The 15,092-nt window shown below is 45.1% G+C and overlaps 2 protein-coding genes across 2 annotated transcripts in view; both read left to right on the forward strand.

Moving 5' to 3' along the window:
- The window catches only part of LOC311099132 (integrin beta-1-like), a 225,744-nt gene that overhangs the window by 167,847 nt on the left and 42,805 nt on the right, over positions 1–15,092 (forward strand). The gene's annotated exons all lie outside the window — the stretch shown is intronic.
- LOC311150470 (neuropilin-1a-like) overlaps positions 1–15,092 on the forward strand; it is a 51,683-nt gene that overhangs the window by 26,241 nt on the left and 10,350 nt on the right. Inside the window, exons 4-11 of the mRNA XM_084187969.1 lie at positions 369–535; positions 7,688–7,843; positions 8,294–8,438; positions 9,376–9,610; positions 9,717–9,813; positions 10,765–10,909; positions 12,194–12,373; positions 12,753–12,800. Coding sequence (XP_084044095.1) covers positions 369–535; positions 7,688–7,843; positions 8,294–8,438; positions 9,376–9,610; positions 9,717–9,813; positions 10,765–10,909; positions 12,194–12,373; positions 12,753–12,800 — 1,173 coding nt within the window. The remainder of the gene's footprint in view (positions 1–368; positions 536–7,687; positions 7,844–8,293; positions 8,439–9,375; positions 9,611–9,716; positions 9,814–10,764; positions 10,910–12,193; positions 12,374–12,752; positions 12,801–15,092) is intronic.

Here is a 15,092-nt window from a genome sequence, read left to right on the forward strand (position 1 = left end):
AGTCTCTTTAGACACACAGGACAGGACAGAGGATGAAGGCTCATTGCCCTCACCCTAATTCTAACCCTAAACCTAACTCTAACTGTAACCCCAACAAGTTGTTGTTTAACAACAGAGTTGCAGTTGATAGTCTGTTGATCATTTCATCTGTCGATCATCTATAGCAGTGTTTCTCAAATTCTGGTCCTGGGGCCCAAAAGTGGTGCACATAAAAAACAAAATTCAAATCAAGGGCCTGATGATAAGTTGATTAGCTGAATCCACTGTGTTTGGACCAGGAAAAAAAACATTTCAACCCCTGAGAAACACTGATCTACGGAGGACTATCCAAATAAAGTGTAACTCAGGTTTTATATCTCTGTTGACAGACTTTAAGTGTGTGGAGGGCCTGGGGATGGAGTCAGGGGAGATCACCTCGGATCAGATCACTGCCTCTTCTCAGTACAACCCTAACTGGTCTCCTGAGCGCTCCAGACTCAACTACAAAGAGAACGGCTGGACCCCCTCTGAAGACTCCAGCAGAGAGTGGATACAGGTAAGAGACAGCCCTGGGGCAGCTGGGTTACATGTGTGGTGTCTGAGTCCCAAACAGCACCCTATTCCCTAAATAGCCTTATGGGCACAGTTCAAAAGTAGTGCACTACATAGATGAATAGAGTTACATATGTGTATTAGTGACAGTACTAATGCTTTTGGTGCATGTAAAACATAATGGCTGCACATTAAGCACTGGGTTGAGCAACAGTTGGTTATTCTAGACTCATCCGGACAGTGTGTTTTGTCCTTCACAGCTACCTGTTCAGGACAGCTGCTGTCATGTGAAACGTTTTACAGTTTTTTCTGATTGGTTAAGCACATTTTTTGTAACTATTGGCTATTTTTGCAAAACTCTACACACAAATAAGAAAACCTTTCACCCAATTATCAAAACATTGTAGTTCTCTTGCAAAAGCGAACACAGCTAGATTAACTCTTCACACCTTCTTAAAAATTGTGTTTTCGTATCAAACAGTAAACACAAGCCATCATCTACTAAGCACACAATGTGCCAACTACACACTGATGGTATGAATACAAAACACATCTGGCTTTTGCTTTCTCTGTGTACAGATGTCAATTTGAGGTCATACTTTTGTCATAGTGTCATGTAAACATACAAGGATCCAAACTTCAAGTATTGGTGTTTATTCACACTCATCAAAACCAAGACAAAGTCAGAACACAAAATAGTAATTTCACAAAAAAAAGAAAAACAATCAGCCTACATCATGTCGTCTTTCTGGGTCCGGCCACAAAATTTCGTCCACATCGCATGCGATATCCTCCAGTCCAAGGCACCGGGGAAAATATCTCCTTGAATGCCGTATCCAGGCCTGACATGATGCCTGGTCAATATCTCCACATGCCTCCTCCATTGCCTGTAAAAGGGCTACCTGTTGATGAGGATGACGGTCGTACACTTTCCAGCGCCAGGCAGAGAAGAACTCCTCGATGGGATTTAAGAATGGAGAGTATGGAGGGAGGTTGAGTGCCATGAAGAATGGGTGGTCTGTAAACCAGTTGCGGACCAAAGCAGCCCTATGGAAACTAACATTGTCCCATATGATGACATATCGGGTATGCTCTGGTCTCTGAACAGTGAGCATGTCATGTAAGGTGTCCAGGAATGCAATAATGTGTGCAGTGTTGTATGGGCCTAAGGTTGCATGATGGTGAACAACACCATTTTGGCTTATAGCTGCACACATGGTTATGTTACCACCACGTTGTCCTGGGACATTGATGATGGCACGGTGTCCAATAATGTTCCTGCCACGTCTCCTGGTTTTACTGAGGTTAAAACCGGCCTCATCTACAAAAAGTAGCTCATGTCCCATGGCATCTGCTTCTAGTTCCATCACTCTCTGGACAAGACAAAACAAATGCAACACATCAGGCCCATGCACAGCACTACAGTATGCACTTCCAAATTCAGAACCAATGACACTATAGCTTACCTGCACATAGTCATATCGCAGTTGCTTTACACGTTCTGTGTTTCTCTCGAAAGGAACTCTGTAAATTTGCTTCATTCTTATTCTGTGGCGCACAAGTACACGACTTAGTGCAGAAATACTTACACTGTGTATATTTTGAAAGATGGTGTCATTATCAATTATGCGCTGCTGTATTTCGCGCAGTCTTATTGCATTATTGGCAATCACCATGTTCACTATATGGGTCTCTTGCTCTGGAGTGAACATTCTTCCTCTGCCCCCAACATCTGGACGTCTAGCAATTCTGTAAAGTAACAATTTCAGTATTTTTGCATGTATGGTACTGTTGTGTTTCTCAGAGTATGGCAGTGCTACAAAGTACTTACCGATTCTCATTTCGAAATGTCCTAATGATGCTTGCCACAGTGTAGCGGCTCAAATTAGGCTGAACCCGTTGGCCAGCTTCCCTCAGGGTCATCCCATGGTTGATGACATGGTCCACTATTGTAGCTCTGATGTCATCAGTTATTCTATTTCTTACTCTTCTTACCCTTCCTCTTTCCCCTCCTCGTCCTCTTCTTGCTCCTCCTCGTCCTCTTCTTGCTCCTCCTTGTCCTCTTCCTCTAACTTCCTCTAACCCTCTCGCTTCTTCAACTCCACGTCCTCTTCCTCCAACTTCTTCAACTCCACGTCCTCTCCCTCGGCCTCCTCGGCCTCCTCTGATTCTCACTCTTCTCCCTCTTACTGCTCCTTCCATTGTACTCCACACAGACAGCTTACCTGTGGCTTATTTATAGTGCTTAGGCTGATTGCAAAGTGAACTAATTATCTACAACAGTTTTCACATGTGCAAGTGTGCCAGACAGTTGGCAAAATAGTGTTAATGATAGCCATACATGTGTATAATTTTGCTAGGAGTGTGTTGGAAATTTGGTAATTGAGTGTAAGCAGTGAGTTGTGTTTAAAGTTCTGCAAAAAGAGTGTTGTGCAGTGAATTGTGCCTACAGTTTTGCAAAGTGTGTGTTACAAAATTGTAAACTGAGTGCAAAGCAGTGTTTGTGCTTTTAGTTTTGCAAACTCAGTGAGTGGTTTTGCTATACGTATTAATAGTTTTAGAAATTGTGCTACAAGAATCACGATTAGCGCTTAAGCATTCAGAAAAAACTGTAAGAGTGTATCTCTCTATGTATCCACTCAGTCAGGGGGTTGTAGACAGACAGTGTGGGAGAATCAGGTCTGACCTTACCAGTCTGAACCAATGTCATAGCTGTCTGCCAGCATCGCTAATCAGAAGTGTGTGATCCATTAGGTGTGTGTGTGACTCTAACGTAACAGGTCGTGTTTGTGTCTGTGTCTGTGTCTGTGTGTGTCTGTGTGTGTGTGTGTGTCTGTGTGTGTCTGTGTGTATGTGTCTGTGTGTGTCTGTGTGTGTCTGTGTCTGTGTGTGTGTGTGTCTGTGTGTGTGTGTGTCTCTGTGTGTCTGTGTGTGTGTGTCTGTGTGTGTGTCTGTGTCTTTGCGTGTGCGTGTGTGTGTCTGTGTCTGTGTGTGTGTCTGTGTGTGTCTGTGTCTTTGCGTGTGTGTGTGTGTGTGTGTGTGTGTGTGTGTGTGTGTGTGTGTGTGTGTGTGTGTGTGTGTGTGTGCGTCTGTGCCTGTGCCTGTGCCTGTGTCTGTGTCTGTGTCTGTGTCTGTGCCTGTGCCTGTGCCTGTGTGTGTGCGTGTGTGCGTGTGTGTGTGTGTGTGTGTGTGTGTGTGTGTGTGTGTGTGTGTGTGTGATTCTAGCAGCACAGGTCATGAGGGTGTTCGAGAATGACACCATACATTCTTGGAAAAATAAACAGCATCAAGTCACAAACAAGACAGATTGTAATCGAGAGGCCAGACTGACTAGACTAGTTGGCATTTGGGTTGATTAAGCTCCTTCCTACACATACTGTCTGACAGGGACACGACTTCTATCATCTGGTTTTGTAAAGGTAGCAACACCCTCAGGGGATGCCTCTTGTTGTAAATGCAGATTGTTACATGAGGCTCTTCTGTAACACTATTACACCCACACTCCAAACACTATGAACTGAACAGATTGCATTATTTCCCAAAACAGAACTCCAGCAATAAAGTGGTTATATTGTCTTTCAATATAATCACACTCCAAATACTATGAACTGAGCAGGAACATGTAAATCAAGATAGCATTATTTCCCAAAACAGAACGGAATCTCAGTAATAATACATGGGTTATAATGTATTTTAATACCACCAAATGCAATAACTGAAATGAACTAATGTGAAAAAACAACATTTATCAAATGGACATCCCCCATAGTTTGACCCCATTGCATATCGCAAATGTGTTGCACTTCAAATCATGGGAAGTCTGTAAATCCTGGTATATAATTACATGACCACAGAATAATGCAGTAACACAGTCTGAAGGATGGGAAGGCACCACAGTGTCCTGTTTTGGCCTCACTCCCGCTCTCTCTGGGAGAGGAAGAAATAGCCTCCCCATGGATTTGTGTGGGGTGTGTGTGTGAGTGTGTGTGTTTGTGTGTGTGGTGTGGTGTGTGCATGGGTTTGTGTGGGCTGTGTGAGTGACAGAGGACCCCTGGGAACTTCAAGCCCCAGATGGACTTGCTACTGTAGTGTGTGGGTGTGTGTGACTCTGCATGGGTTTGTGTGGGCTGTGTGAGTGACAGAGGACCCCTGGGAACTGGCACTCTATGGTGAGGCTGTAGTGTTCCCATAAAGCTGTGCATTCCTTATAGCCTATCCTGGTAAATTCCCTAGAGTTTCTATATATTCCCCTCCGCCTTCAAAAAATTAATGGCAACCCCCTTCTAACACACAAGCTACGCTGCTAGACTCTTTGAGCCACTTGAACATTTGATCCACATACTCAATAGTCTTCTTGATACATGCACTGTATAAATTGAAAAATGCTGAGAATGTTTGCCAAAGGTGGGCTTGAGTCCAATTGAGTACAGAGGAGTTTTGGACAGTGTCCTGGGCTGTCTTGGCACAAAATACCTTGTTGCTCTGCTTCAGTCCCAGTCTCAAGTTGATCTCGCAACCAAACCAAAGCCCTTTATTATGATAGAAACCTCTGAGCTGAACACTCTGTCCACCGTTTCCTATTCTATCTGACATGAACTCTGCAGCGGCCGGCCAAGCCTATTGGCCAGACTTCCTCCACGAAAGGACTGATGCTAATTACTGTCCCATATTCCTAATTACTCAACACTTGGCAGCGCTGACACTCTGTGGCTGAAAATAAAACCCTCCGCTCAGGCCTTTAAGGGAGAAAACAATGAGATGCAGACATTGCTGCATTCATCAGCCGGACCGTGACTAAATGAGATTGAACAAAAACATTGGCACATCCTTCAAAACAGGATATTGGTGTTTTTCTGGCAAGGAGAGAAAGAGCTTGTAATCAGTGCTAGGCTGCTGTGACCCGCTTTGTCAAACCTCGCTTTGTTTTCTCACGAAAGTGCTGTGTCGTAACTGTGGGGTTAGACTGGACAAGATCAGGACAGGAAAAGGGTTCTGACCACATGTAGGGGAAATACAGTTATGAATCTCACTGAACAAGGTTCCCTAAAGTGACAGAGCCACTCATGGTGAGGTCAGTTGAGATGTGGATTGTCGGTTTTGACCATGTTAACATATTCTACATCAGGGATGGGCAACTTTGAGGGGGTGGGGGCCACAAAAAAACGGAACTGATCATGAGGGGCTGCAGTGGCTCGTGGGTCTGCGTACCCACATCCACACCTAACTATCACATTCTTCATGTTGTCTCTCCAACAGTCTTTGAGGATTCATTTGTTTTCAGTTCTCATCTCTTTCCACCAACAACACATTCACTCACAGAACAGCCAGGCCCAAATGTGTTCTACAGATGTACGGCCCTTTCCTGCTTTCCAACGTCACAGACCCAAGACAAACGTTTCTCCTCAAGCAGTGCGCCTCTATAAATACTTTGTTTTTGGAGAGGAAGGAAACCTTTCCTGCATAAGCTTACCTCACAGGTTTCAATAACATGTCAATCTCACTGTAATTCAAAAACGGTTGGGGATAAATTACGCACAATGATGGGTTGGCAGTTTCATCCATACCTGTGGCATCTGGAGGAAACTTGCTATAGACATGGGGCCTAGCTATATCCCTTTAAAATAAAAGCCAAGATGATCAAATGAATCAGCATACTACCTATACGGCCAAAGATTTGTCATAAAGGAGCCTAAAGCACCAATTCCTGTCCTCCACAATCCAAATTACTGCCAGCCGACATGAAAATGAAAAATGGTGTCCTAGAAATAGTATCAATAAAATATAAACTGTCGACTCAATAATATAATTGTATGTAAAGATGGCACGCATGCATGAATTAGGTAAATCATTATATTCAGTTGAAGTAAGATGAATGAAGCACTACTCTGGCTATGTCCCAAATGGCATCCTATTCCATGCATAGTGCACTACATTTGACCAGAGCCCGGGTCAAAAGTAGTGCACTATGGGGAATAGGCTGCCATTTGTGATGTAGTCTCTGGCAAGCTGCACCATGCTGCGGAGTGGGCCACGTACTATAGCATACCTCACCATAACAAAATTCCTCAACCTCAAAATACCTCTACCTCAAAAACATAAATCATAATTTAAACCCCCTTAAAGTAGAAGGCATGGAGTTGCACCGTTTTTGAGGCTATAAATCAATATTATCTCAAAGACTCTCTCTAACGGTTCTCTGAAAGAGAAGACAAAAGCACAGAAACAAACACACCCACACTAATATCATAAAGCAACCAACCGTACTGAGCTCCACCTACTTTAAAGTACATAAATATTTAATACATGAAGCCAAGAGCAGCAGGGTGGCCAGCAGGCAGCCCTGCCTTCCATGTCCCTGTGCCCTTGAGAGACCAGGGTTGTATCCCAAATGGCACCCTATTCCCAATATAGAGGGCCCTGGTCAAAAATAGTGCACTATATAGGAAATAGGTTGTATCCCATTTGGGACACAGCCCTAAAGAGACCAGCTGCTCCCTGCAGCTCAGGAATTCCCCAGACGGACAATGGAGTCTCTCTCTCTCTCTCTCTCTCTCTCTGCTGGCCAGGCCAGGCGGTGGAGCTCACTTCCTGTGGACCTGCCCCTGCTCCCAGAGGAAGGGCCAACGCTCCTGTTCTCACCGTCAGAGGCATTATGGCCTTCCCACTGGTTCCGTCCTGTACGCCACAATGGGTCTAACAGGCCTTGCCCTGCTCAGAAAGCAGGCAGAGCCTCTATGTTCATTCATACAGAGTGTTTTAACATGGTCAACACTGACAAACCACTTAACTGACCACATCATGAGTGGCTCTGTCAGTAGCTGCCCTCAACAGGTAGCTAGCTGTAAGTGGCTTCTGTCAGATCTTTTCTAACACGGTTAGTAGGTTGTTGGCAACTTTCTGCCTATAAGCCCACTGTATGTGATGCTCATCCAAATGCAAGACATTGAGAGTTGTCCTGCACCCAATTAACTAATTGGTTATTGTCTCTGTTTGCACCTGGCAAGACTTCTGTGAAGCCAAAGGGTTTTGGTTGATTTGGGTGCAGGAATATAGCACTATTCCCGGTGTAGGCCTTTCAGTTCTTTATATCTGTTTTGCCTAATGCATGAGCTAACAGGGTTCTAGCTAACTGGGTGTTTCTGGTTTGTGTTGCCAGGTGGACCTGGGATTCCTCCGCTTTGTCTCAGCCGTGGGAACACAGGGCGCCATCTCCAAGGAAACCAAGAAGGAGTACTTTGTCCGCTCCTACAAAGTGGATGTGAGCTCCAATGGAGAGGATTGGGTCACAATAAAGGAGGGCTCAAAGCAGAAGGTAAGACTGACTCATAAGATAATATTTAAACCTTGTTATATCAGCAATTGTCACAAAGGTCTTTACAGTAACCCGGACTAGAACCCAAAGAGCAAGTAAAGAAGAAGCGAGAGAACAGTGTCCAGGACAAATTCACTAGAAGGAAGAAATCTAGAGAGGTTATATACATTTCTACAGTAATATAAATAATGAGTTCAGTCTGATTTGGACATCAAGACCACACATTTTACGATAGGCCAGATTTCCTGTACTCTGGACAAACAACACCAGGGAAGTGTGTCCTATTTTAAAGAACTGATTCAGACATTTCTATTTAACAAAAGTGACTGAGTTGTCTCTATTCTTCGGAATAAAACAGAAGAAATGTGTTTCTGTTGGACATCAGATTATCTTCCTCTTCTGCACTATCATCATCATCATCATCATCTTCTTCTTCTTCTTCTCCTCCAGATTTTCCAGGGGAATCACAACCCTACAGACGAGGCCAGGTCGTTCCTGCCCAAGCAGACTCTGGCACGCCACGTCCGCATCAGACCCATGTCCTGGGAGATAGGCATCTGCATGCGCTTCGAGGTTTACGGCTGCAAGACCTCAGGTACACACACAAATGCACGTATGCGCACACAAACACACACACACACACACACACAAATGCACATTTGCACGCGCGAACACACATATACACACACACACACACACACACACACACACACACACACACACACATTTTGACTCTAATCTAGACCCTATTTACCATGCTTTCCAGTGCTCTAAGAAATCTAATTAATCCTGTTCTTGGCTGTACAGAAGATGGTGTACAGTTTTTTTATTTAGAATAATCACTGCTTCCAAAGCCGGTCGAGGGTCATGCTAGGTAGTTATTCATTGTAAAAGTGCAATGGAAAACGGCAAAAAGGCAAGTTGAGTCATCGTACATCCAGTATTTACGATATTACTAAGCACAATACTTGGTTCTTCCCAGAAATCCATCCTCTCTTATTTCCCTCAGCAGGAGAGCATCATAAATATGGTATTACTCTGTTCCTCACTGCAGGGCTAGTGTGTGTGTGTGTGTGTGTGTGTGTGTGTGTGTGTGTGTGTGTGTGTGTGTGTGTGTGTGTGTGTGTGTGTGTGTGTGTGTGTGTGTGTGTGTGTGTGTGTGCATGCGTATTTTACAAGATGATTAAGAGCTTGGAATGACACAGGGTGGAAGTAGACCGTCTGTCTCTGTCCTCCAGTTATACTGCCTCTGTGAGTTCAGCTCAGCCACCTCATATGGTACACACACAAACACACATGAGCACACAGACGCACACACGCACACACACACACAGGGTGGTTCCCACAAAGACAAATCACAAAATAACTCACAAAGACCTCAGGACTGAGTGGATGTGTCTGAAATGGTATCCTATTCCCAATATAGTGCACTACTTTTGGCCAGAGCCCATGAGGACACAGCCTCACTCTGACCCCCTTCTCTACTCTACTCTCTCTCTCTCTCACACACATACACACACTCACAAACACAGACTACCCCTGTTCAGGCATGCTGGGGATGGTCTCTGGACAGATCTCGGACGCCCAGATCACTGCGTCGTCACATGCAGAGCGTGGCTGGGTACCAGAGAACGCCAGGTTGCTGACAGGGAGGTCGGGATGGACCCAGCAACAGACCAGACAGCCCTTCAGGAACGAGTGGCTGCAGGTGGACTTGGGCCAGGACAAGCTGGTCAGCGGCCTGGTTATCCAGGGAGGACACCACAGGTAGGTAGCCTAGAGTTTAGAGATGCGGGCCAGCAACCAGAGAGTCCGAACCTGTGAGTGTTTGTGTGTCTTTCTGGATCAATAAAGTTTTATTTTTCTTCTACAGAGACAAGAATGTGTTTATGAAGAGGTTCAAGGTGGGTTACAGCAACAACGGCTCTGACTGGACCATGGTGAATGAAGACAACGGCGCCAAGCCTAAGGTAAGGGAAGCAGCCTGGGAATTCATGTTTGGCATTCACCTCCTCCCACAGAGACCCACTGATCAATAGAAAGTCATTCAGATCATATAGGATGTTGCCAAGATTGATGAGGACAAGAGTACAACAAGTCCTGTTGGTAAAGTCAAGGATGACGTGAGTGTGTGCAAGCCATCAGCACCTAGCTAGTCCAAACACCCAGCAGTACTTTCCGTACTCCCTGTCACGATCACAAGACATTGAACATCCATCTATTCCAGATGGTGGGACTCCTGATTTATGGCAGACAGAGGAAGATCTTAATTGTGTCCCAAATGTAACCCTGTTCCCTATGTAGTGCACTACTTTGGACGTGGGCCCATAGGCCTCTTGTCAAAAGTAGTTTACAACATAGAGAATAGGGTGCCATTTGGGATGAGCCTTAGATATCCCCCTGCCCTGTTTCCTGTGTCTTTTTATAAAGCTCCTTTCCAGCCTCCAGTCTTCAAAGACGAACAGAGAGGAAGTCTATTTCAGTGGCTTCAGCCATACATCCCGGCTGCATCCCAAATGGCACCCTATTCCCCATATAGTGCACTACTTTTGACCAGGGTTCTGGTCAAAAGTAGTGCTCTATATAGGGAATAGTGAGCCATTTGGGAGGCAGGGAGAATGTATAACTGCCACACCAGGCTTCACTTTGATTGAGCGTTTGAGAGGGAAACATAAGAACCTAGGGTCTGGCACCATGGTGGTAGCAGGCCTGGTGTCCCGGACTCCCGCTACCTGCTCACAGTATGGGCTAACCATTTTCACATGTCCTCTCGCTTTAAAGAATATATTAAGGATGAACTCATAGATCCTAGATGTCTTCAAAGAAATGTGTTTTGTTTTGATAGGAAGTGGATTATCTTTCAATAAACTGGAGCCTCAAGGTGTGTGTGTGTGTGTGTATGTTTCCTGGCTCTCTTCCAGATCTTCATTGGGAACCAGAACCATGACACCCCAGAGCTGCGTACGCTGGGCCATCTGCTTACTCGCTTCCTCAGGGTTTACCCAGAGAGAGCCACCCCCGAGGGCCTGGGGCTCAGACTGGAGCTGCTGGGCTGTGATATCCAGGGTGAGCTAGCACAAACATCTCACACACACACACAGACACAGACACGTGAACACACACACGTATGCACATTCATTGTCATGCCAACAGTTTGGCTTAACAATGACAGCAACAGAGTGAACAAACAGATCTTGGACCAGACTTGGGTTATTACAGTATTAGGATTAAAGGACCCCTGTGACAGGGTCTAGAGTTTGAGATCAATCATAGTGGCCTCACCTACTCCTAACTACAGGCCTGAGACCTGCGTGAGTGACAAGCCTTGGGCAATAGGGGGAGTAGTTATGTAGACTTTTCTGCTTGATGACACTGTGTACCCTACCTGTCAGTCAGTGTGTTATGTGTTATGTGGGAGGGTTAGGACATGAAAGACATGAAAGGCTGACGCGTGCCAAGGCAGGCTGCTCTGACTCTGGGCTGGAGGGGGGAGGACCAGTCACAGTGGGACGGCGAGGTGGGAGTGGGGCTGAGGTGGGGGTGAGGTGGGGGTGAGGTGGGGGTGAGGTGAGAGTGGGAGTGGGGGTTGGACAGTGATAGAGTGAGTGACTGAGGGTTGGGGATATCTAGGTCTGGTATGGGGTATCTGGTTACCCTAGTAGGGTTAGGGTTAGTAGTAGGGAGATGAGGATCCATTAGTACAGGCCAGATGGTGAGGTAGTGGAGAGGAGAGGAGAGGAGAGGAGAGGAGAGGAGAGGAGAGGAGAGGAGAGGAGAGGAGAGGAGAGGAGAGGAGAGGAGAGGAGAGGAGAGGAGAGGAGAGGAGAGGAGAGGAGAGGAGAGGAGAGAAAAAAGTGTGGTGGCTCCTTTTGTCTCAAATCAATATGATCTCCACATCAAAGAGAGCGCATGAGAGCTTCCGCACACACACTCACTAGGGAACAAGCACTCACACTCACAGGGGCGCATCGGGAAATCCACTATGAGCAATCTACTCTAATTATATTCCCAATTCTCCTTCACACCTTGATTCCAACCCCTCTGCAGCTACCAGGCTCTCCACACTCGGACTATCTGTATCGATCTTGCTACCAGCAGCAACCAGCCTCTCTCCACAGTCTCATGTTACTGACCATGTGCCCTGGAAGCCTGTTTGGTTTCACCATGTCAGAGTCATTATCATCTAAAATCAAACAAACCTCCATATCCCCTAATCCAATCACAAAGGTTGACCTGTAAACTGGCTGCCTACTACAACCAAACAGCAGAGGTATCATTTCCCTGAAGGATTCTTATCTCTCTCTCTCTCCACCCCCTCACTCTCTCCTTTCTCTCTCTTTCCCTCTCCAGAGCCCACAACTCTCCCACCGACCACGCCTGTAGCGATCACGTTTGCTGTAACCACATTCGCTGCCACCATGACCGCGTCTGTGACCACGCCCGCCCCGACGTCAGAGGAGTGTGACGACGAGCAGGCCAGCTGTCACAGTGGAACAGGAACAGGAGGAGGGGAGGACTACGACACAACAGGTGCTGACCACCAGCCTCCCTTACTCTCTCTCTTCATCCCACTCTCCTTCTCACACCCATCCTTTCTCTATCTATCCATCCTTAACACATATCTTTCTTTCTCTCTCTCCTCTTCCCTACCCTAGAGGTTGTATGTTTGTATATTGTTCTATTTTAAAGTTGTGTTACTGTCCTTGTGTATTCATGTTTTGAGGTTTTTGTGGACCCTAGGAAGAATAGCTCCTGCTTCTGCAAAAGCTAATGGGGATCCAAATAAACAAATATCTAGCTAATATATCTAATCTATCTATCCATCAATTGTGTTTGTATACCTGACTGGGGATTTGACCCACCCTCTGATCCATGAACCCCCCTGACTGTGCCCATCTGTGTCTGACAGGTGACACCACAGTGGCAGACCCTATCATGGAGGGAGACCGCGTACCAGGTGAGAACGTCCATAAACTACGGCCTCATTTACTCCATCCACCCATTCATCCATCCATCCATCCCTCTCTCTGTCGCTCTTTTTTTGTCTCTCTATAGAGCAAATGAGGCAGATAATCATGGTTGGATTTTGACATTAAATACAGAACAGGATGGTAGATTTGACTATATAATTGATGTCATCCAAACTACAGAGATGTTGCCAGATCTATTTGTGCTTTTGACCAGTACTGGACCCTGGTCAAAAGTAGTGCACTCTAAAATAAATAGGGTGCCATTTGGAACACAACCGGTGTTTGGCTTTGAGATGGAAAAACATAACTGCAGAAACAGAAAAATGAGACTTGGGTCTCAATTAACTGAGCAAAAGAGTCATATGACAACAACCAGAGGGCACAACAACAGTTTGTTCTCTGACTACTGCAACAACGTCTGACAACAAAACAAACATTCTTTGTAAAAAGAAAAAAGAAAAAAAGAAAGATAAAATGTATATAGTATGTAAGCCTAAGTATTCTTGTCCATTAGTTTACTCCAATTAGGGAAGGGGTGGTAGGGTTAGGGAAAAATAATAAATAAGGAAAATATATATGTTTTAAATATATACAGTACCCGTCAAAAGTTTGGACACACCTACTCATTCCAGGGTTTTTCTTTACTTTTACTATTTTCTACATTGTAAAATAATGGTGAAGACATCAAAACTATGAAATAACACATATAGTAACCCAACAATTGTTAAACAAATCAAAAAGTATTTTAGATTCTTCAAAGTAGCCACCCTTTGCCTTGATGACAGCTTTGCACACTCTTGGCATTCTCTCAACCAGCTTCACCTGGAATGCTTTTCCAAAAGTCTTGAAGGAGTTCCCACATATGCTGAGCACTTGTTGGCTGCTTTTCCTTCACTCTGCCGTCCGACTCATCCCAAACCATCTCAATTGGGTGAAGGTCGGGGGATTGTGGAGGCCAGGTCATCTGATGCAGCACTCCATCACTCTGCTTCTTGGTAAAATAGCCCTTACACAGCCTGGAGGCTGTTGGAACCAAAAATCTCAAATTTGGACTCATAAGACCAAAGGACACATTTCCACCGGTTGAATGTCCATTGCTCGTGATTCTTGGCCCAAGCAGGTCTCTTCTTATTATTGGTGTCCTTTAGCACTCCATCACTCTCCTTCTTGGTAAAATAGCCCTTACACAGCCTGGAGGTGTGTTGGGTCATTGTCCTGTTGAAAAACAAATGATAGTTCCACTAAGCCCAAACCAGATGGGATGGCGTATCGCTGCAGAATGCTGTGGTAGCCATGCTGGTTAAGTGTGCCTTGAATTCTAAATAAATCACAGACATTGTCACCAGCAAAGCACCCCCACACCATAACACCTCCTCCTCCATGCTTTATGGTGGGAACTACACATGCGGAGATCATCCATTTACCCACACCGCGTCTCACAAAGACATGGCGGTTGGAACCAAAAATCTCAAATTTGGACTCCAGACCAAAGGACACATTTCCACCGGTCTAATGTCCATTGCTCGTGTTTCTTGGCCCAAGCAGGTCTCTTCTTCTTAATGGTGTCCTTTAGTAGTGGTTTCTTTGCAGCAATTCAACCATGAAGGTCTGATTCACACAGTCCCCTCTGAACAGTTGATGTTGAGATGTGTCTGACCTTCATGTCTTAAAGTAATGATGGACTGTCGTTTCTCTTTGCTTATTTGAGCTGTTCTTGCCATAATATGGATTTGGTATTTTACCAAATAGGGCTATCTTCTGTATACCCCTCCTACCATGTCAAAACACAATTGATTGGCTAAAATGCATTAAGAAGGAAAGAAATTCCACAAGGCACACCTGTTAATTGAAATGCATTCCAGGTGACTACCTCATGAAGCTGCTTGAGAGAATGCATCAAGGCAAAGGGTGGCCATTTGGAGAATCTCAAATATATTTTTGATTTGTTTAATACTTTTTTGGTTGCTACATGATTCCATATGTGTTATTTCATAGTTTTGATATCTTCAATCAATCAATCAATTTTATTTTATATAGCCCTTCTTACATCAGCTAATATCTCGAAGTGCTGTACAGAAACCCAGCCTAAAACCCCAAACAGCTAGTAATGCAGGTGTAGAAGCACGGTGGCTAGGAAAAACTCCCTAGAAAGGCAAAACCTAGGAAGAAACCTAGAGAGGAACCAGGCTATGAGGGGTGGCCAGTCCTCTTCTGGCTGTGCCGGGTGGAGATTATAACAGAACCATGCCAAGATGTTCAAAAATGTTCATAAGTGACAA

The sequence above is a fragment of the Coregonus lavaretus genome (assembly GCF_964263955.1).
Source record: "Coregonus lavaretus genome assembly, chromosome: 23".
Classification (NCBI taxonomy): Eukaryota; Metazoa; Chordata; class Actinopteri; order Salmoniformes; family Salmonidae; genus Coregonus; species Coregonus lavaretus.